At 42.9% G+C, this 21,137-nt stretch overlaps 1 protein-coding gene across 1 annotated transcript in view; it reads right to left on the bottom strand.

The window, feature by feature from the left end:
• RBPMS2 (RNA binding protein, mRNA processing factor 2) overlaps nucleotides 1-19,008 on the bottom strand; it is a 53,607-nt gene extending 34,599 nt beyond the window's left edge. The window contains exon 1 of the mRNA XM_074294834.1: nucleotides 18,556-19,008. Within this exon, the coding sequence (XP_074150935.1) occupies nucleotides 18,556-18,648 (93 nt within the window). The 5' untranslated portion in view covers nucleotides 18,649-19,008. The remainder of the gene's footprint in view (nucleotides 1-18,555) is intronic.
• Between the last annotated feature and the right edge of the window lie 2,129 nt (nucleotides 19,009-21,137).

Below are 21,137 nucleotides of genomic sequence, written 5' to 3'. Positions count from 1 at the left end.
CGGTTTAGGAAATGTCACTCCATGGGATCCTCAAATCACAGCAAGGGGATGTGTGTGTGTGTGTGTTTGATTGAGATCATGCCTGGATGACTTGGATATATCTATTAGAAAAACTGCTGGAAGCAGAGGGAGAGAGGGTTGCCTGCACCCAGCTAATCCAGGCTGGGCAGTTCAATGAGCAGCGCTAACTCTTAGGTTACTCAATGTCTTAAAGCTCTTAGCACTAAAAGCTTCTCTCTTCCCCAGCACGTGCCCACACTCATGATCATCAGACTCCAGCTGTCTCACTCATGTTTCTAGATCACTGGTTGATGTCTCCGAGGAGAGTTGCAGCTGTGGTACTCCACACAGCAAGGGCACTGGAACTAAAGGCTAAAAAATTGGATTCAAATCCAAATTCTGCCATACTATCTATACCATCAAAGGTATAAACTCATTTCACTCAGTACTTTTCACCCCATCTAGAGAATAAAATTGGGCTCAATTTCCAGCTCTGGATCTATAATTAATCTTGAAGTCCCCTCTATCATTCTTAGTCGTAGGTTGGAGCATTTTGACGGGTTGTTGAAGATTCCCAGAGGGGAGTTCAGCTGCTGGAGCAGGCACGAGCACAGACCCCTTCCTTCCTTCATACTTTACTCCCTTCTAAGATCCAGGCACTTCTAGTTAACGTTTAATTACCTACTCATTCCTATACTATCCCATTTTCTGATTTGCTGTGTCCATGCTTCAAATTGGTTCTCTTCTCACCACTCCATTAATTAGATCAAGCTCCTGGAGAGCAGGAATTATTTTTTTGTCTTGCTGTGCATCCCCAGTGTTTGGTAGAATGCATAGCTTGGAATAGGTGCTTAATTCAATGTTTCTTGATCTCTTAAGTTTCCCTGGCTCCCTTCAAGATTCAGCTCAAATCAAAACAAGAAGAGTATATAACATTGTAGAAAATGAACAACTTCTAAAGTTGTAAAAATTCTGATCAACAACAGTTGATTATGACTCCAGGGAACTGATGGAGAAGAATGTTAGTCCTTTCTAACAGAGAGGTGATAGACTAAATAAATATGCAGAATCGAGACATTTTTGTTCATGGCCAATAAGGGGGTTTGTTTACCCTATCTTGTGATAAGGGTTTTGTTTTGCTTAGAAAGTAGATGGGAGATGGGAGGGACAGAGAGAAAACAAATGCTTGTTAACTGAAAACAATATTAATTTTAAAAAAGCTCAAATCCCACCTCCTGCAAAAGGCCTTCCTAGTCTCCTCACTTCTAGGTCAGGGCCTTACATCTTGTCTATGCTAGAATGTCCCTATCTCCTAAGAGCTTCACAATGTTCTTGCTTACCTTTGCACCCCTGGGACCTAACACAGAGTGAATGCTTAATAAATTAAGTCATCAGACAAGCAAGTCTATTGTTATGAGATCTCTATCTTGTCTATCTCTTAGTAAGAACAGTTTATAGGACCGATGTAGTCATTCCTGCTCTACTAATTTAAGAAATTTAAAAAAAAAAAAAAAAAAAAAAAAAAAAGAGGCAGCTGGATAGGGTTAAGACAATAGAATGCTACAGGGCCTGGAGTCAGGAAGAGCCAAATTCAAATCTGATCTGACACTTACTAGCTTTGTGGCCCATGGCAAGTCATTCACCCATTTGCCTCAGTTTCCTCATTTGTAAAATGAAGATTTAAAGATTAAAAATAGTACCAGGGTTATGGTGGGGATAAAATGAGAGAGTGATAAAGTGCTCTGCAAACCTACTTTTAAGTACTACAGAAAATACTAGTTATTATTAGCTCAAGTTCACAAAACTAGTTAGCAGAAGAACTAAAAATTTGAAGCCAGGTGTCATATTTAGTCCATTGATCTTTCTATAGCCTTCTTGGTCTGGAGGAACAAAAGGAACAGGATGGAAGTTCCAAAGGGAGTCAGGATTGCTGGCTAACATGTACAAAGATAGGGCCAGATGCCCTATCCTCTAGGACCAGTGTCCTAGAGTCAGGCAGATAAGGACCCTGACATCTAGTTGTTGGGACAGGAACCTTTCTTTGCATACCTGGTAATCAGGAACACGACTAGCATATAGAAAGGACTTAATAAATGTTTGCTGACTTGACTATTTTTAAATGTCCACCATTTTGAGGAATCCTCCAGGAAATCAATCTGGAAAATATAGAACCTTTCCAAGAGTTTACTCAGAGGGAAAGTCTGGATTTGCCAAAGAACATGCCTCCCCCCCTGCAAACTGTCACCCTCATCTTAACCTAGCCAGGGATTCAACTGTAGGCTGAAGTGAATTATCTGAATGAGAAACATTTCTTAGGATGAAAGAAGACATACTGAAGATCATCAGAAAAGGGAAAAACAATCCTCTTGTAAGCTCCTCCTATATCCTTCCTCAATGCCCAAATCTCAAACAGAACTGCTGTATAAAATGTGGGGCACAGAAGGAAGAAAAGAGATCCTGAAAAAGTCATTAAAACCATATCATATAGAAATTGAAATTATTTTCCACTCATGAAAGAGTGTTCCAAATCACTACTGATCTGAGAAATGCAAATTAAAACAACTCTTGAGATATCACTACACACCTGTCAGATTGGCTAAGATGACAGGAAAAAATGATGAATTTTGAAGGAGATGTGGGAAAACTGGGACATTGGTGCATTGTAAGTGGAGTTATTAATGAATCCAACCATTCTGAAGAGCAATATGGAATTGTGCCCAAAAAGTTATCAAACTGCATATCCTTTGATCCAGCAGTGTTACTACGGGGCTTATATCCCAAAGTAATACTAAGGGAAAGGGACCTGTATGTTCCAAAATGTTTGTGGCAGCCCTTTTTGTAGTGGCAAGGAACTGGAAAATAAATCAATGCCCATCAACTGGAGAATGGTTAAGTAAACTGTGGTATATGAATGTTATGGAATATTATTAATCTGTAAGAAATGACCAGCAAGATGATTCAGAGAGGCTTGGAGAGACTTACATGAACTGATGCTGAGTGAAATGAGCAGAACTAGGAGATCATTATACATGGCAACAACAATACTGTATGAGTATGCATTATGATAGAAATGGATATCTTAGAAAAAGAGAAGATCTAACTCAGTTCCAATTGATCAATGATGCACAGAATCAGCTACACCCAGAGAAGGAACACTGGGAAATGAGTGTAAACTGTTTGCATTTTTGTTTTTCTTCCCAGGTTATTTTTACTTTCTGAATCCAATTCTTCCTGTGCAACAAAAAAATTCGGTTCTGCACACATATATTGTATCTAGGATATACTATAACACATTTACCATGTATGGGACTGCCTGACATCTAGGGGAAGGGGTGGAGGGAAAGAAGGGAAAAAATCAGAACAGAAGTGAGTTCAAGGAATAATATTGTTAAAAAAAATAATAATAACCAATTACCCATGCATATGTACTGTTAAAAAAAAAAGCTATAATTATAAAATAAAAAAATTAAAATTAAAAACAAAAAACCCATATCATATGGGTTGCATTTTCTTTCCCCTGCTTGGGTGAGGAACCACTACTGGGTCTTCCTAGGAAGGAATCCCTTCCTCTCCACTTAAAAATACTTCTCTGGAAGCCACAAGTTTACATAAAAGTGTACCTCTATTTCTTATCTCTACACCTAATTGTCTCCACTGGCCACTGGCTTGAGTGTGGGGGCCAACATCCAGAATTCCCTTTCTACATGCACAGAGGCAGTGTAAGCAGAACACCACCCAGGGCATTGGGAGGCTGGTGTCATACCTAATTCATGTGGTTTCTTCCTCAATGATTACAATAGTTCAAAGTTCTAGCACACAAAATACCTTCAGAGGTTTTTCCCTACAAGCACAACATCTGACACACACTTAATTAATGTTTGCTTTCAATCCGGTCCTATGAGGGGGACAGTGCAAGTATTAGACATTATACAGATCAGAATTAAATTAAGATTTCAACAGGAAGTGACTGGGATCCAGTCCCTGCCAGTGAGGGAGCCTGGATTTGATGAGGCTTAGCTCTCCTGAATTCAGTGTTCTCAAGTCTCTCACACTGACTTTTGAAAAACAAACAAAATTTTTTGTTTTTCTCAATTACAGATAAAGATAATTTCTAACATACATTACAAATTTTTTTAGTTCTAAATTTTCCCCCCTCTTCCCCTTCTCATATCTCATGGAATCTGACACAAGAGGTAGATAGGACTAGAATTAGTCAAACTCCCTTCCAGGTAAAGATAAACATGTTCTATATAGTTTGATAATATATGTATAACATACTTATATATTATATAATACTATATGTAAAATATGGTAAGCATCGTACACACATATACATACATACACATACACTCTATATTTATATACTATGCACTGTGTATATATATTAAATATATACACATATATATATGTATGCACATAGTGGGTAGCTAGGTGGTGAAATGGACAGCCTGGCCTGGAGTTAGGAAGAGTCATCTTCCTAAATTCAAATCCAGCCTCAGACACTTCCTAGCTTTGTGGTCCTGGGCAAGTCATTTAAGCTTGTCTGCCTCAAGTTTCCTCATCTATAAAAAGAGTTGGAGAAGGAAATGGCAAACCACTCCAGTATCTTTGCCAGGCAAATTTCAAATGGGGTTATGAAGAATCAGACAGAACTAACAATGTATGTATGTATGTATGTACATATGTTGGCTGGAAAAGGAATTAATTCACCTTTCTAGTCTCTACAGATATCTAGAGAACAAAATTTTATGACTTTGCACCCAGAAGGATTGTTGAAAAGAATAAAAACAAGAATGGGGCCTAGGGGAAAAGGCCAATTCTTCCTTAGTTCGCTTCATCTAGAAATCTGTCATTCAGCAGGTTACAAATATACCTCCCAAAATGTAGAGAAGAATTGAAACTATAACATTTTCTTTTGGGTGTCAGGAGGGTAAGGGAGGGAGAATAGAGAGGTGGTCTTGATCAGCCTCAGAAGTCCTAAAGCAGAATCCCTTGGGAATATCTTGACATCCCTTTATTCAGTAAACCATTGTAGAAGACAGGGAAAACACACACACACACACACACACACACACACACACACACACACACACAAAACAGTCCATCCTTTTTCCTCCCTGCTCTTCCCTCCCCACCCCCAGGTCCCATATTTGACATGTCCCAGACTGCCTACTTGTGCTTTACTCTCCCCTTCCTCCCCCAAGAGCTGGTCCACTTGACGCCAGGCTGATGGAATGCAGCAATGAAGCCTGCAAAACCCAGGACTTATAAGGCACTGAGTGTAAGCAAGAAAAAGAGGCAGAGAAAGTGGGGAGAGAGGGAGGTTGAGAAGGGGGGTAGAGAAGAGTGGAGAAAGAGAAGAGGTGGGAGGGAGGGAAAGAGGTAATGGTGGATGAAGGGGACAAAACAGGCATCTTAACCACCAAGACTGAGCCCTCAACTAACTTACCCCAGTTACTCCCACAGGGCCAATGAGCAGTGAAATCTCATTCCACTTCCTCTCCCCACTCAAAGGGATAAAAAAGGAGGCTTCTGCTGTCTCAACAAGGGAAAAGGTGACTTAGGGAAAGGAACAGGGATATTCAGCAATCCTGGTTTCAGTATTATTCAGATGCTCCTCTAGACTACAGTCAAGGTTGAGGGTCCCATCTCTGGTTTGTAGCAAACTATCCTCAAAAGAGGGAAAAAAATAAAATACCTTGATGTTTATTTTTCTTCTCTCTTTCCCAATTAATTAATCTGATTATACATTACATCCGATAATTATAGATAATATATAAAAAATATATAAAATATATATTTTATATATTATATGTATAATATATAAAATATATAATATTATACATCAGATAATTAATCTGATTATACAAACTAGTTAGTACAAGACAAAAGTTCACAATACCATCATCTTATAATAGTAAAATACTTTATACTTTTGAATGAAGTTTCATATCCATTTCCTCATTTGATCCAGTCAATAATCCTAAGAGATAAATAGAGCAGGAATATTCCCCTTTCATAGATGAGTCAATTGGTTATCAGAGTAGCTAGATGGCTCAATGAATAGAGTCAGGAGGACCAGAGTTTAAATCTCAGACACTACCTATGTGACACTGGCAAATGGCTTACCCCTGTTTCCATTAATCTACTGGAAAAGAAAATGGCAAACAACTTCAATATCTTTGCCAAGAAAACCTCACAGACAACATGGTTCACAGGATCACAGAGGAGTTGGACAGATTGAACAATAAAATACTGGTGATCAGAAGTTAAGGGACTGGTCCAGGCCATACAACTAATTAGAGACAGAGTAATTAGAACCAAGTCTAATATCAGTCTCACAACACCATAATGAAGGCTAGTAAGTAACAGATCACCTTCCCTGCACCAAACAGGGATTCCTAAACTGGGGTTTGTGAATTGTGTTTCAATATAATTGGTTTCCCACATATTTTTATGTGTGTGTGTGGGCACACACACACACACGTGCATTTAGAAACATTTTCTGAGAAGAGGGTCATAGATTTCAGCAGTCTGCTAAAAGAGTCTATGACACAAAAAAGGTTTAGAACTTCTGTCCTATAGCTTTATGGGACCATAATGTTCCCAACATGCACAGCCCCACCCTGGCCCTTGGAGACCAAAAAAGGACTGGATGCACTGGCCTCCCACCTATACCTACTCCTGTAGAGCAATGTAGCCCCTTAACCCACCAAAACCCAATCTTGAACTCTCTGCAAGATTATCTTCTGCCACAAAGCGACATGGGAGGGTAGAAAGCATATTGGTTTTGGAATCAAAGAGCTTGGGTCCTGTCTCTGTCAGTTAAGATCCTTCAAAAAGGACAAAGGCAGAGAATACATGACTTAGTAGATAGAAGGCTTAATTTGAAGTGAGTAAGGTTCAAATTTTGCTTCAGAGACTTAGCAATTAACACTATCCAAATCTCCTAATCTCTGTCAGCCTCAGTTTCCTTATCTCTAAGATTAAGAAAATTGGGCTGGAGAGCCTCTAATTTCCCTTCCAGCTCAACATCTAAGATGCTTGAATAAAACTTTGTTAACAAGGTGAGTAGTGAACTGTCTTCCTGAGGCAGGACCTCATCTTTGGGTTTTGGAGACTGGCTTTGAGGAAAGGAAACCAAAATGACCCAGAGAGGCTGGAGAGGGAAAAAAGAACCTGCCTGCCTCTAGTTCCAAGCTGTTCAAGAGTCCCAGGTTGTGTAGCCAAGAGCTAAAGTCAGGAAATGCTAGCTGCTGGAGTCAGTGCCTCCCCCACCCCCGCTTATGGGAAGGGAGCTTTTCTGTATCATCACTCAACTAGAAGAAGCAAACATGTCAGCCAGCCTCAGAAGCTAAAAAAGCCAGAGCCTCTGGTCAGGGGAGAAGAGTTGGACTAGTTTAGTGGCAATGAAATTAGGCAACTAGAATGGGGAAAAAAGGAACACTTCCTGGGAAGATGGCTCCAGACAGATAGATATACACACACACACACACAGGGAGATAGGGAGGGAGGTGTGTGTCTTGTCTAACTCTGCTTGCAGTATTGCCTATCCTGCTTTGATGGTTTCTGACAGTCAAGCTTCTCAGTTTAGCCAGCCGTGAATGACATCTTCCCAGATCATAGGGAAGAGCAGCAAAAGAGGTTCTCAGTCCAGCATCTCAGGTCTGGAACACTCTGGAAACAGTGCAACATACCTTACTACTGCATCCTTGTACAATGGTGGCAGGGATAGAAGGGATTTCTAACTTGTTTGATGATTCAAACTGTATTGATGATTCAATTCTCAAAATCCTCTATGTACAAATCATTTCCCCAAAGGACAGGAAAGAAACAAAGAAAAAGGAGGCAAGAAAAGGATTGAAATGGTCCCTGAAGCAAGGCCCAGGATAGAATCAGAGAAAGGCTAGGTGTTTGCATCAAGGATTATATAACATTCCAGATGATCAATTTAGAGACTGGTAGCTCATGATTAGCAACCATTTGATCCTCAGTGTCAACTTGGTTCCTCAAAGACAGGTGATTTGGGCTGGGCTTTTACCCTGGCCCATCCAGTTCTATAGAATGACTCTCCTAGGAAAATGAAAGACCTGAAACTTGGTCATGAGTGTACTACAGCTGCTGAGGTAAGAGATGAGGTGTCGGCTTATCATTTTTAGAGCTAGAAACAACCTCAGATTTACTCTTACCCCTTAATTTTACAGATGGGGGAAAAAAGAGATCAAGAGAGGTTAAGATGTGTACACAGTCACATGACAGTTGGCCCATGAACCTAACTGCCAGGCTAGAGCTCTTCGGTACACCAGAGCTTTCCCTACCCCATTTATCTGCTTAATAATTGTGTAAAATGGCAGCATTGTGGTCTAACACCCAGAGATCCAGCATAGAGTTCTAATCCCGATTTTGTATCACCTCCTTTAGACCAATGAGTGCAAAATACAACAAAGATACAAAGGAACACATTTCTTTCCTTGGATGTATTTAACTTCCGGGAACTCTCCCATTAATCCCTAATCCAAAGTCTTTAATGTCTATGTGATTGAGAGGGGAGAAGAATAGGGTCCCTGGGAAGCAGAGGCCAACAAGAAGCAGGATCAATCTCAGAACACAGCATCATGACGGAGCCCATTAGGAGCTGAGGAAACTAAGGCACAGAACAATTCATTCACTCACATTGCAAATCAAGCCATCGGGCTGTAGGAAACTTAGTTTTTGGTCTAATCCACCACTGCTTTCTCTCCTGTGAGAACCTGGCCATTTTGAGAACTGGAATAAGAATATCCTGTATATCAAACTCCCTCAGGAGGGGATAAAAGGGCTTCACTGAATTCAGATGAACACTAAGTCCTTCCTTGCACCAGACCACAAGGGGCTTGGTGAAGTCAGGATCCCTCTGTAATGTCCCCCAGGTAACCTCAATATCCATATTGCCTCAAAGTCCAGAGGCAGCTACCATAACAGGTAAAGTCAGACTTCAAGACAAAAAAAAAAAAAACCTAACCCCAAAACAAAACAAAACCCCAAACCCTCTCTTAGATTTCTACAGTAACATACTATCTGTGTCGCTTCCATATGCCAAACAACTTCTAAGACTAAGTGGCAGAGATGATGTCAACCTACATTGGTGGAGAAAATTCTCATCTTGGAGTTCCCTGTATCAATGAGATAAGAGTCCAATTCCTACCCTAAGCACCTCAAACTTTGTAGGATCCCACCCTCCTCCTCTTTCTCCAGGAGAGGAAGCTCACTGCTTAGTATTTATTTCACTTCTGTTATGTCACCTAGATAGGAAAAATTTAGCATTGTATTTTTGAATTATATATATTTTAATAGTTAGTTAACAAGCATTTAAACAGTTACTATGTTTTAGGCACTGAGCTTAGCAACAGGAATACAAATAATGGCAAATACACAATCTCAAAGAGCTCATATTCTAGTGGAGATAAGATGAAAAAAATTGCACATGATATATGTGTATATATGATTAAAAAAAAAAAAAGTAATCTCAGAGAAGGAAGGCATGGAATGGGGGAAAAACATCTGAAAAGACCTCCTTGTAGAAGATAGGATCTGAACTGAGTTTTGAAGGAAGTCTGGAGGTTGGCAAAGAGAAAAATTCTAGGTATGGTCGATAACAAGGAAAAGGCACTAAGTTGGGGGATGGAATGTCTTGTATGAGGAGCAAGGAAAGCAGCATCACGGATCAGAGTGTGGAGAAGGGTGTTAAAGAAGGAGCAATTGGAAGTGTAGGAAGTGACCTGGTTGTAAAGGGTTTTAAAAGCCAAACTAAGATTTTTATATTTGATCCTGAAGATAATAGAAGCTACTGGGATTTATTAGCCCACGAGAAGTTAAGGGATAAATTTGCATTTTAGCACCCCATTAATTCTGTCTACCCTGGGATTTGGACTTTTCCAAGTACTTTTATATCCACTCTCATTTGAGAGTCCTATAGCTTATAGAAGCTTATAGAAGACAGTCCTTTTTACTAAGGAGGACACAGTCCAATAACATATTGTTTATTGATGGCAAGGCTAGACCTCCAACACAATTGTGTTCCTACCTATTCACCTCTTCTTGTACATACCTTAAGTGCGACTGGCACTCACCCAGCAGGCTATAAAGTTGCCTTAAGCCAAGGAAGGTGCCTGTTTTGAGTCACACCTTAAAGCTCTGGGGAGGCTGTACCAGGCTCTGAGAAATTAATTCATGCTATCTGTCTTACTCTGGCCCAAACTATAACATGAAGCGTGTGCACACATGCCCACAAGTTCTTCCTAATCAGCCCAAATTGAGAAAAGAGTTTGTAGGGATGAGGAGATCTAGTCACAGCTCAGCTAGTTGTGGTATTTGACCAGGAAGAGAGGGGATTAAGGCTGCAGGCATCACTGAGCCATCCCTGCTTATACTGGATAAGCAGCTGCTTAAGGTGGCTATCATCAGTTAGGGGGTCTGAAATATGAAAGCTAATTGCCCCTTTTTCCCCCAACTAAGGGGCTTGGAGCCCTGGGACACTGAAGAAGACAACAGACACACAGGCAGAGTCCTTCTAAGTCAGGACTCAGAAGCAAATATATTCATTTCAGTGAACTTTTGAAATAAAGTAGCATTTTCTCAAAATACTATAGTGAAACACTTACTGAATTAGGACACAAAGAAGTATCTTTGTATCTGCTGCCATTCTCTTTGCCCTTACATTCCCAGCAGAGAGTAGAGTTAGGGAGACATAATTAACAAACCCAAGGTAACATGGGCAGTAGTACTCCATCAGCTAATTATGAGTCCAACATTTTCTATCACATGTAACCAGAACAGGTCTTATAACCAATACATAATTAACTCAAAAAGCCAGAGTGACCATAGCTTTCAACTACAAAGATACCTAGTCCTAACCCATTTTACAAATGAGAAAACTGAGTCGCAAGGACATTAGAGTCATACAGCTACTAAGTTGTATAGCCAGGTCCTGGGACTCCAACTCTAATGCTAGTTCCAAGAAGGCAAAAGCAGCTAAAGGTCAGTATTCTTCCCTCTGGGGGAAGAGCATGGACACTTTTCTTCACTGACTATAGCTCTCCTGACCTGATCCCTTGCCAGTTTCCTCACCCAAACCCAAGGTCCTTTAACTATCAGACTTCTCTCCTAGGGTACCTTCTTACTGGAAAAAGGCACACTGATCCAAACAGACACCTACCTGTACCTGCAGAGCTACAATACGTTTCCAGAGAGAGAGATCAGCTTCTGAGCTCCTTTCCTTCTCAATATCCCCAATAAGAATGAATTCCAAAGTCAAGATAGTCAAACCATGCACTATTACTGCTCTTTTGCGCTCATAATAAACTCAGCTTTACTCTATGCTCCATTTTTACTGGATCATTTGGCACCCTACTCTAGAATGTTGCAGTGAAAAAATAGACTGATCCCAAGGACCTAATGTTCAAGCTATCTACTACTTAGTTATGTGATCCTGGACAAGGCACTTCACTTCCAATCCTCAGTTTCCTTATCTATAAAATAAGAAATTGGATTAGATGACTCTTGGGAATCTTTTTTTTTTTTTTCAGAAGAATTTATTTGTTGGAATGTGCTATTTGTAAATCATCTTAGCATAAGTATTGAAATAACAAAAGATGATTTTTTTATATCTTCCCTACAACTTTTATTTATTTACTTATTTATTTAGAATTTTTTTTTATAATATTATCCCTTGTATTCATTTTTCCAAATTATCCTCCCCCTCCCTGCACTCCCCCCCCACGACAGGCACTCCCATACATTTTACAATACACAATACAATATATGTGTGTAAATACCATTTTCTTGTTGCACATTAACTATTAGATTCCGAAGGTATAAATAACCTGGGTAGATAGACAGTAGTGCTAACAATTTACATTCACTTCCCAGTGTTCCTTCTCTGGGTGTAGTTATTTCTGTCCATCATTGATCAACTGGAAGTGAGTTGGATCTTCTTTATGTTGAAGATATCCACTTCCATCAGAATACATCTTCATACAGCATTGAAGTGTACAGAGAATCTTCTATTCATTTCACTCAGCATCAGTTGATTTAAGTCTCTCCAGGCCTCTCTGTATTCCTCCTGCTGGTCATTTCTTACAGAGCAATAATATTCCATAACCTTCATATACCATAATTTACCCAACCATTCTCCAATTGATGGACATCCATTCATCCTCCAATTTCTAGCTACAACAAAAAGAGCTGCCACAAACATTTTGGCACATACAGGTCCCGTTCCCCTCCTCAGTATTTCTTTGGGATATAAGCCCAATAGCAGCAATGCTGGGTCAAAGGGTATGCACAGTTTGATAACTTTTTGGGCATAGTTCCAAATTGCTCTCCAGAATGGCTGGATTCTTTCACAACTCCACCAACAATGTATCAGTGTCCCAGTTTTCCCACATCCCCTCCAACATTCATCATTATTTGTTCCTGTCATCTTAGCCAATCTGACAGGTGTGTAGTTGTATCTCAGAGTTGTCTTAATTTGCATTTCTCTGATCAGTTGTGATTTGGAAGACTTGGGAATTTTAAAAGTTTTCTCCCTTCTATCTGGTGCCTACGGGAGGTTAAGCTCCTGGAGATACCACACCATCTCCAAGGCCAGCTGCTCCTCACATCTCCTGCACATAGGATCAGGAGAAAAATTCAATTTTCATTGTTTTTAGCTACCCTTTTTCAAACCTTCCTTTTAGTCACCAATACTCTACCAGCAACCATTTTTTTATCTTTAAGATTTATTTCATCCTGCTCCATCATGATCTATGGATTTCTAAGTCACTCTCCTTCTATAACAAAAGTAAGTTCAGTGCCAGTTCATGACCATCCCCTCTACCTCTCAAATATCCTGACTTCCCATTTTCTTCTTTCTTCATCTCTTCCATATTTCTAACATGAACAGACATAGTCCTAACTTGGACTATGGTCACTGTTGTCCTCATCATTCCCTCTATCAAAGAATGAGCTCCAGGTGCTACATTTCTGGGCTTTCTTCTTCCCATTTCACCAATGCTTTTCCTAATGTTCTACTAGTTGGAGTAGTATAAAGGACCATTAAATGAGTCAGTCAATAAACACTTATTATGCACCTACTATGTCCTAGGAGGAGAAGCTACATGACTCAGTGGATAAAGTAATGGAGCTGGAATTGGGGAAGACCCAAGTTCAAATCCTGCCTTAGGTATATAATAGCTTGGCAAATTACTTAACCTCTGCCTTAATTCACTGCAGAAGGAAATGGCAAACCAATCCAGTATCTTTGCCAAGAAAATCTCATGAGCAGTTTTGGTGTGCTATGATCTCTAGGGTCACAAAGAGTAGGATACGACTATTAACAACAAAATATGCCATGTGAAACACTAGGCATAACAAGAAGGGCGAAAGACAGTCTCCCCCATCTCCCAAGGAGCTAAGTCTAATTGGAGAGACAACAACTAAGAACAAACAAGACAGACGAGTTGAATCGGGGGTTGTCTCAAGAAGGAAGATTTAAGGTTAAGGTAACTTTAGGTGATTCAATGGTATCTGACTCTTCCTGACCCCACTTGGAATTTTCTTGGCAAAGACACTGGAGTATTTTGCCATTTCCTTCTCCAACTCATTTGACAGATAAAGAAACTGAAATGAACAGGGTTAACTAACTTGCTCAGGGTCACACTAATAAGGTATCTGACATTCATGAAGATGAGTCTTCTGGACTCCAGGCTCAGCCATTCTAGGCATACTGCCCTAAAAGCCCAAGATTACAGATGTACTAAGTGACCGAATTTGAAATTCAGTAGGTCTTCCAATCTAAATCTAGGGCTCTTTTTATAAGACGGAACAATAATAATTGACAATAAGCTGAAACTGCACTATAGACTTCTGGGATACCCTCTGGGGTGCTTTCAAGTTTGCCAAGTCCATTCTATACATCATCACATTCAAGCCACACCACAGATATGGGAGATATGTAAAATGGGGATAATGATACCTGTAGTACCTATCACAAATAAATGAATTTTAAAGACTAAGAGGTCTGTCCCCTTTCACAGAGTTGGAGATTTGATCTAGGTTTTCCTGTTCCAAGTACAGTCCCACATGGTCTCTGGTGGTTTATAAGAGCCACAGATGAACTCTTGATCCAAGGGAGATTCAGTCAGCTACAAAGAGTAAGATGAGAGCTTCATCTTCTGTGAGACTTGGTTCTTTCTAGCAATTCTCTAACCTTTTGGTCTCAAGACCATTATACTCTTAATTATTGGGGATCTCTCCAAAGAGCTTTTGTTTATGAGTCTTATCTATTGATATTTACTATATATAAAATGTCTTAGAATTATTTTGAAAATAGTTTTGTCTTCACATACCCTTTGAGAGGACCCACCCAGGGGCCCCCAGGCCACACTCTGATTGCTGCTGCTTTAGTTCTTTTCTTTCCCCTTCTCACCCATCCCTTTACTTCTTAGAGAAGAACAGAACACTAAGCTAGTTAGTATCCTGCCTTCTGATATGCTGGAGAGCCTCTCCATCAGTGTTGCCTAGAAGTGGGAGGGAAGAGGAGGGCCCTGAGTGTGCCCGACCTCATTTCCCAGAACCCTAGTTTCAATGTCAGTGACAAGGAAATCCTAACAGAATATTGCTAACAAACACCAATGCAATGTGCTTACTTTAAAGCAGAAGGTTCTCAACCTTTCATATGTCATGGATCTCAGGCAGTCTACTAAATTCTATGGACCCCTTTCTCAGAATCATGTGTTTAAATGGATAAAATTCACAAGATTATAAGAGACTTAAATTATATTTAGTAATTATCTAGAAAAATTTTAAGTTCATGGACTTATTAAAACCTTTGTTTTAAGCAAATTAGATTTTATATATATCCATGCTTTTTTTTTTTTTAATTCCAAGGTTACTAAGTATTGTTTAAAAAAAATAAAAAAATAAAAAAACTTTTATGAGTATCTCCAGAACCAGTTTGGAAAGAGGAGGGATCTTCTTTTTACTTCATAGTTATGTCTTGTTTTAGGGCCCAGACAGCAATCCCCCAGCATGGTCATGCTTTTTATTCACTAGATTTCAAGGTTTCCAAAAATTAAATCTACTCACATGACAAAATTTTGAACATTCTCAATGGCAGCAACACAAGGATGCCATAGTTCACTGGCATCCACACATCTTCCTAATAACTTTTGCATACATTTGGGTTTTTTGGTTTAAGATAGAAGTTAATTATATTTCTTTATGGTGATACCAAGGAGCTTTAGAATCTTAATTAACATAAAGCAGCAAGATTTAACAGAAAAATTCTGAGCCAGAAGAAGCTTGAGCTATTCAGTCTCTGGCCTTTCCTTTCTTGTCCATTAAATAAGAGTGGGACCAAAAGATGGCTAATCAGGTCTCCTCAACTCTTGGATTATACTATACTAGGTTTTCTTTGAAAACCTTGAAGAGACCTTTTCAGTGTCTGCCAGTGAGCACTCAGTCAGGTTTTATCAATCACTTCAGTTTCCCTCTCCTAGGATCCTAATCATACATTAAAACTACTAATACCATTCATTCCCACTAGCACCCTTGACCCCAGGCCATTATGATAGCCTCCAGTTTCCACACAGCTAAGATTCCTAAGGCACAATTCTGATCATGTCATTCTTCTAGTTAAAAATCTATGGAGTTTCCTATTGCTTAAAGAATGAACTTCAAACTCCTCAATCTGACATTCAAGGCCTTTCATGCTGTGGTCTCAGGCTAACTTTCTCTTCTCTCACCTCTATTCTCCTTCACGTACCCAATAATTAACTTGTACAGTATTGTCTTTTGTAAAATGCTTTACATATTTTATCTCATTTGAGTCTCACAACTGACATGGTATTATAAACATTATCCTCAATTTACAGATGGGGTAACAGACTCCAAAAGGTCATAATCACATTTTCAGTTTAACTTTGCAGAAGTCTCTTCTCCTGTCCCCCATGCTTCCTCATATATCCCCAAAATGACATTTTAATCTTTGTAAAAATTTTTACATACATTGTTTCATTTGAGCTCCAAAACTTGGATACAGGATCTGTGAGTATTATCTCCATTTAAAGACACAGAAATTGAGGCTCTGATTGGTTGGATGTTTTACTTAGTTTTGGACAAAACTTTGGAGTCATCAGCCTCCAAATAGATGTCAACCTCTCTGTCTCTCTTACCTAATAACCCATTATATTATATAATTAATACTATAGTATATATACTAATAACTAAATAATAATAATAGCTGGAAGCTATACTTTTTGCTTGTACTGTTCATTTCTTCTGACATCTCCACATTGATAAGATCATTTCTTCCACAAAACCATCTAGTATTTCCATATCCTCAAATGAAAGCATCCTTTCCTCTCTATTTCCACAACACAACTGCATTGTATCTTGTACTACTGCCAATGTAACTAATTCCCCGACTAAACTAGACCAGGTCCACTTCTTTTTGTAGTCCTGTGACACAATCATCTCAATAGTTAACTGGGACCAGCCAGGATGCCAGGACCCTCTTCAGTGCTAGAGGAGGTTCCTGGATCCTACAAATCTACAGGCGAAGATGTTTATTCTCTTGGAAAGCTCAGCCAAATTGGAATAATCTTGAGGGTGCCACAGACTGGCTTGTGACCTCAAGAAGGTCACTTTAATTAACCTCTCTATATTCATCTAACCTCACACCCAACAAAGTGCTGGAATTCAGGACTGGTCTCTCTTGCCAAAAGAAGGCTGAGACTATCTTAAAGTCCCCTGTTGAGCTCAGTAAAAGTGGAAATTTGACCAGCTTCCATGGAGACATTGCATCCTTCCTTCAAACACTTTCCAAATAAACCAAGAGACAGAAGGGACATAACTACCCCCTCCAACCTCTGGCCTCATGGGAATTAGGAAAGCAACTCTGGACTTGGGCAAGAATGAATTACTACCAGACAAGAAGCAGGCAATGTTAAAAGGTAAATTGGTTGCATCCTACTTTATAATCACAGGTGCCTATATTATCTAGGATTTCATTCCCTTCATTTTGGGTAGTGTAAAAGCTCTGCCCCCTTCCCTCACAGCCCTAAGACCTAGATACTTAAGAATGTTATTGTAAGACGGTATAGAGATCTTGGGGAAGGAAGGAGAATGACTAGACTAGCTCCCAAGAAAGAGTGGGCACTGCCCTACATGTCCCTCCCACATTGCAGAAGCCAGTCTAGTGGGGTGGGACCTTTGCCGCCATTCTGCGCCAAACACACCACATGATGCTCTCTCCCTAGAGGTAAGCTGGGTGGAGTAAGGGAGAACCAATGCAGTTCAGTTGGAGGAAAGTGATGGCCATATACATACTTTCTACCCCCTTTTCCAGAGAGTCTTGTGGTCATCCCTTATGCCAAGAGGAAAGGAGTCTAAGGTGGATAATCAGCCTATGCCTCTGTGGTCAGAGTCAGAATGTTGGCAGATCATGGGGACAGGAAAGTCTCTCTTCCCCTCCAGTGACACAGCAAGAGGCTAGGGTGATAAAAGCATGCTATCTGGAGACAAGTCTATTCTCGGACAAGTAAGACCCATCCTCTTCCTCAGCTTGTTTTTAGGCCCAGTGCTGCTATTCACTGCCCTATCTTATCCCCACTGTAACATATATTCCATAGTCTCCCCATCCCATTAACCACTCAGCTTCTGGTAGTTCCAGAAAACTGCTTCACACTTATGGATTTTAGCACATCATTGGTCAAAGTTAATATCCACCCCCACTCCCCTTCACTAGTTTCCCTCCAGGAGTCCCCTAAACAGTCTCTATAATTGTCCAGAACAGAACTGGCTGGGTAATGGGGTGGGGGTTGGGGCAGGAGAAAAAGACAGGGACAGAGGCCACCAGTTCCCTAGTCCCTCAGCTAATCATACTTTTGTGGAACTGCCCTCGGTGGTAAAGGAGTCCGGACTCTGGGGGTACCGGCAGAGGTTAAAACTATTCCTTCAAGGTCACAGGGAGAGGTCAGCGTGGAAGGGGCAGGAGGAAAGGAAGCCCTAAGCAGGAGACCCGCCCAACTGGCTAATCCCTACAGCTCCTTCCAGCAAACTGAAACAGTCCCAGGCCATCCGGGAAGCACCACAGGGGACGAACAAGGGTAGGGGGGAAGGGAGTGGGGAAGGAGGAAGGAGACTCTTTGGAGGGTGAACCACGCCAGCTGAGGCGTTTGCCCCACCTGCAGGGAATTGAGTCCCGTCCGCCCCGTGTTCCTCGGGAAGGGCTATCCTCGCCACGGAGAGACCGGCATCTCTCCCTTGCCCCTTCCCGCGGGACGGAGAGGCTTTCAAGAAAGAAAGGAACGGAGGACACCAGGGGGAGCGACTGAATTCCATCTTTTCCCCAGAGAACTCCCACCCGCCCATCCATCTCGGCCCAACTCAGAGGCCTCCAGCACTGGCCCCGAGGAGCAGAAGTGCGAACGAAGCCCGCTCCCTTCCTTCCTTCCATCCCAGGGCTGCCAGCGCGCTCGGGGCCCCAACACTCCCTCTCCACTTTGCCCAAGTATTCGTAGCCCTCTCACTCACCTCCTCTTCCAAGCTGCCGCCGATGCCGGTGCCGGTGCCAGTGCCGGTGCCGGTGCTGGTGCTGTGCTCGCTGTCCGGCTTCAGGTTGCTCATGGTGTGGGAGGGGGCTGAGGAGGAGGGAGGGAGAGAGGCAAGAGGAGGGGGCAGGGAGCGGCGCCGGGGCCCCGAGTGGAGTGGGGGGAGGGGGTGGTCAGTGGCCCGTGCGCTCCGGGGAGTGCGGGGTGGAGGGGGTGGGGGAGGTGTGCGGGGCAGTGAGTGGGGCAGCCGCCGTCTTGGGATGGGGTCACATTAAGTTTGGCGGGCGCGGGCAGCCAGAGAAAGAGAAGTGCGGGCGCGGGTAGGCGCTGGGGACCCGAGCGGAGCCGGAACGGCCGCCGCCTGTGCCTTTTCACAGCAACCGGCGAGTGCGCCGGCAGCGGCCGCGGCCGGGGGGCGGGGGCCGGGGCGGGCGGCGGGGGGGCGGGGGCCGAGAACCGGCCACAGCTGGGGCCGGGCCAACTCCTCCCCCCGCCCGCCCTGCATCATCGTCTCCTGGGGAACCCAGAGCCAATCCACGCCTCCGGCTTCAAACTTTTCCCCGGCCCCCTAGACTACGCCGGGTTGGGTTCTGGTGGGTTTTTTTCCTTTCTCTCTCTCCTTTCTTTTCCTCTTCCCCTTTTCCACGAAAACTTTTAAAACTTTGATGAACTTTCTTAAAGGGGAAGCGCGCCACTGGGTCCTTTCCCACGGGAAAGTGGGCTAGGAGCCCTCACCCCACTCTTCCTCCCGTGCCGCCCAAAGCCTAAGGCTAAAAGACGCGGGTCGTAGGTGGGCTCTCCCGCTAACAGGTTCGCCCTTTCCCCGGCCGAGAAGAGGAATCGTTCCCTTCCTCGTCCCCGCCCCGGGAATGCCGGGTCTCCTATCGGTTAGCTTCTTTCCTCTCTCACCCTTCCTGTCCTCGTTTCTGCCTGTTTTTATGTATCACGGACAAAAACAAGTCCCCGAAAGTCGAAAGCTTGGCAACTAAGGCTCTCAGGTGGTTCGCGGATGGGCTCCCGTGGAAGGGGTGAGGGGGGCCCTCCCTGCGGGGCCCGCAGCCGCCAGGCACTGCCGCCCTTAAAGGCGGCGGTCCGGGTCGGGGGCCTGAGCACCTGTGTTCTTTTTCCAGCTCTGAGATCTGGCTGGGGTGACAACCCGAGAACGACTCCCCGCCCCGCCTCTGAGCCTCAGCCACCTGCCCGCTATCCCCTTAAGAATCCCAGGGCTCGGGTTCACCTCGCTTCCCCTCTTAGAGCCGCAGCTCCCGCTTAAGGAGACCTACGCAGTACCAGGACTTTAGTTATAAGGAGACTGGCGGCAAGGTGCCGGCTTCTCTCCTCCGAAGTACAGAAGGGAGATACGCGCCACGTCCCGACACCACCCTAGGCACGAGGCTCCCTCTGGGTCACATGGGACTAACTCTTTGGCTCTGATTTCAATTGCTCCTTGAAATTAACGCGGTAAGTCTGGCGCCTTTTTTTTTTAAAGTAAACTTTTTAAGTAAACAGGAAAGACCCATATCTGATCATGAATATCCTTGAAAGGGTTAAAAAAAAAAAAAAAAAAAAACCTCTCCTCTGACATCCCTCCTCCGCCCCGCAGTCCACAGGCTGCCCCGGGTGGAGGGGGGTGGGGAGGGCGCTTTCTCATTCATTAACATCCCCAGAGCCTCCCAAGGGCGCGCTCTGCGCAGCAGCAGCCCGGCCTCTTGTTTTTTTCCGCCTCGGCTCCTCCCTCCCACCCCCACCCTCTTTAAGGCTCTCCCCGCCCCTTCCCACACACTTTTCCCCCCCCTTCCTTCTAATGTAAACAGGGACCTGATTTGTTTGGGTTTTTTCAAACAAAAGTAGCAGCTCTGCTCCGAGCTGCAGCGCTCCCCTAGCTCGAGGGGGTGGCGCCTCTTCCCTTCTCCCCCAACCTGGACTACACCCAATCCGAGAAGCCAGGAACCTTTTTCTCTAGAGTCCTGTGACTGCATTTGGGCATGACTTTCTCTGTAGACTAAGAATCAGGCTCCCGGCCATCCCGACTGCCAGCATTCTAGTCGGGCCCCCTTCACCCGGTGCCTGGATTACATCAACAATCTCCAGCTGGTCTGAAATGACTGGGGGAGAGCCTGGGCTTGCCCTCCCCCTGACCTCCCCCCATCAGTCTATCATTCATCTACTCCGTCGTTACCCCTCTAAGAAGCTGCTTTGTCCTAGCATTCCCTTCCTCAGGTATTTTCAATGGCTCCCTTCTTTCCGTGGGGTAAAGTGTACGGGCAGCTTAGCGTTTGAGGAGTTTCCACCTTCTCGTATGTCTCATTATTCTTAGGGCGGACTTTTTCATCACTCCAGGCTTCCTACTGGCCCTGGTTCTATGCATTCCATTTCCTTCTGGATTTTGCCTGATATGTCCTCCTCCCCTATCCCTTCAACTCTTCTCATTTCCTCCGTGACACTCCCTGAGCATTCCAGTTTCCTCCATCTTTCATGAACTTTTTATGGAATTTGTATCTAATAACATAATCTGGTCATTGAAATTTCATTTTTTAGTCCATATGCAAGAAAACTGAAATCAGA

Source organism: Sminthopsis crassicaudata, chromosome 2 (assembly GCF_048593235.1).
Source record: "Sminthopsis crassicaudata isolate SCR6 chromosome 2, ASM4859323v1, whole genome shotgun sequence".
Lineage (NCBI taxonomy): Eukaryota > Metazoa > Chordata > Mammalia > Dasyuromorphia > Dasyuridae > Sminthopsis > Sminthopsis crassicaudata.
The sequence above is the reverse complement of the archived record's forward strand: the minus strand, read 5'-3'. Positions and strand labels throughout refer to the sequence as shown.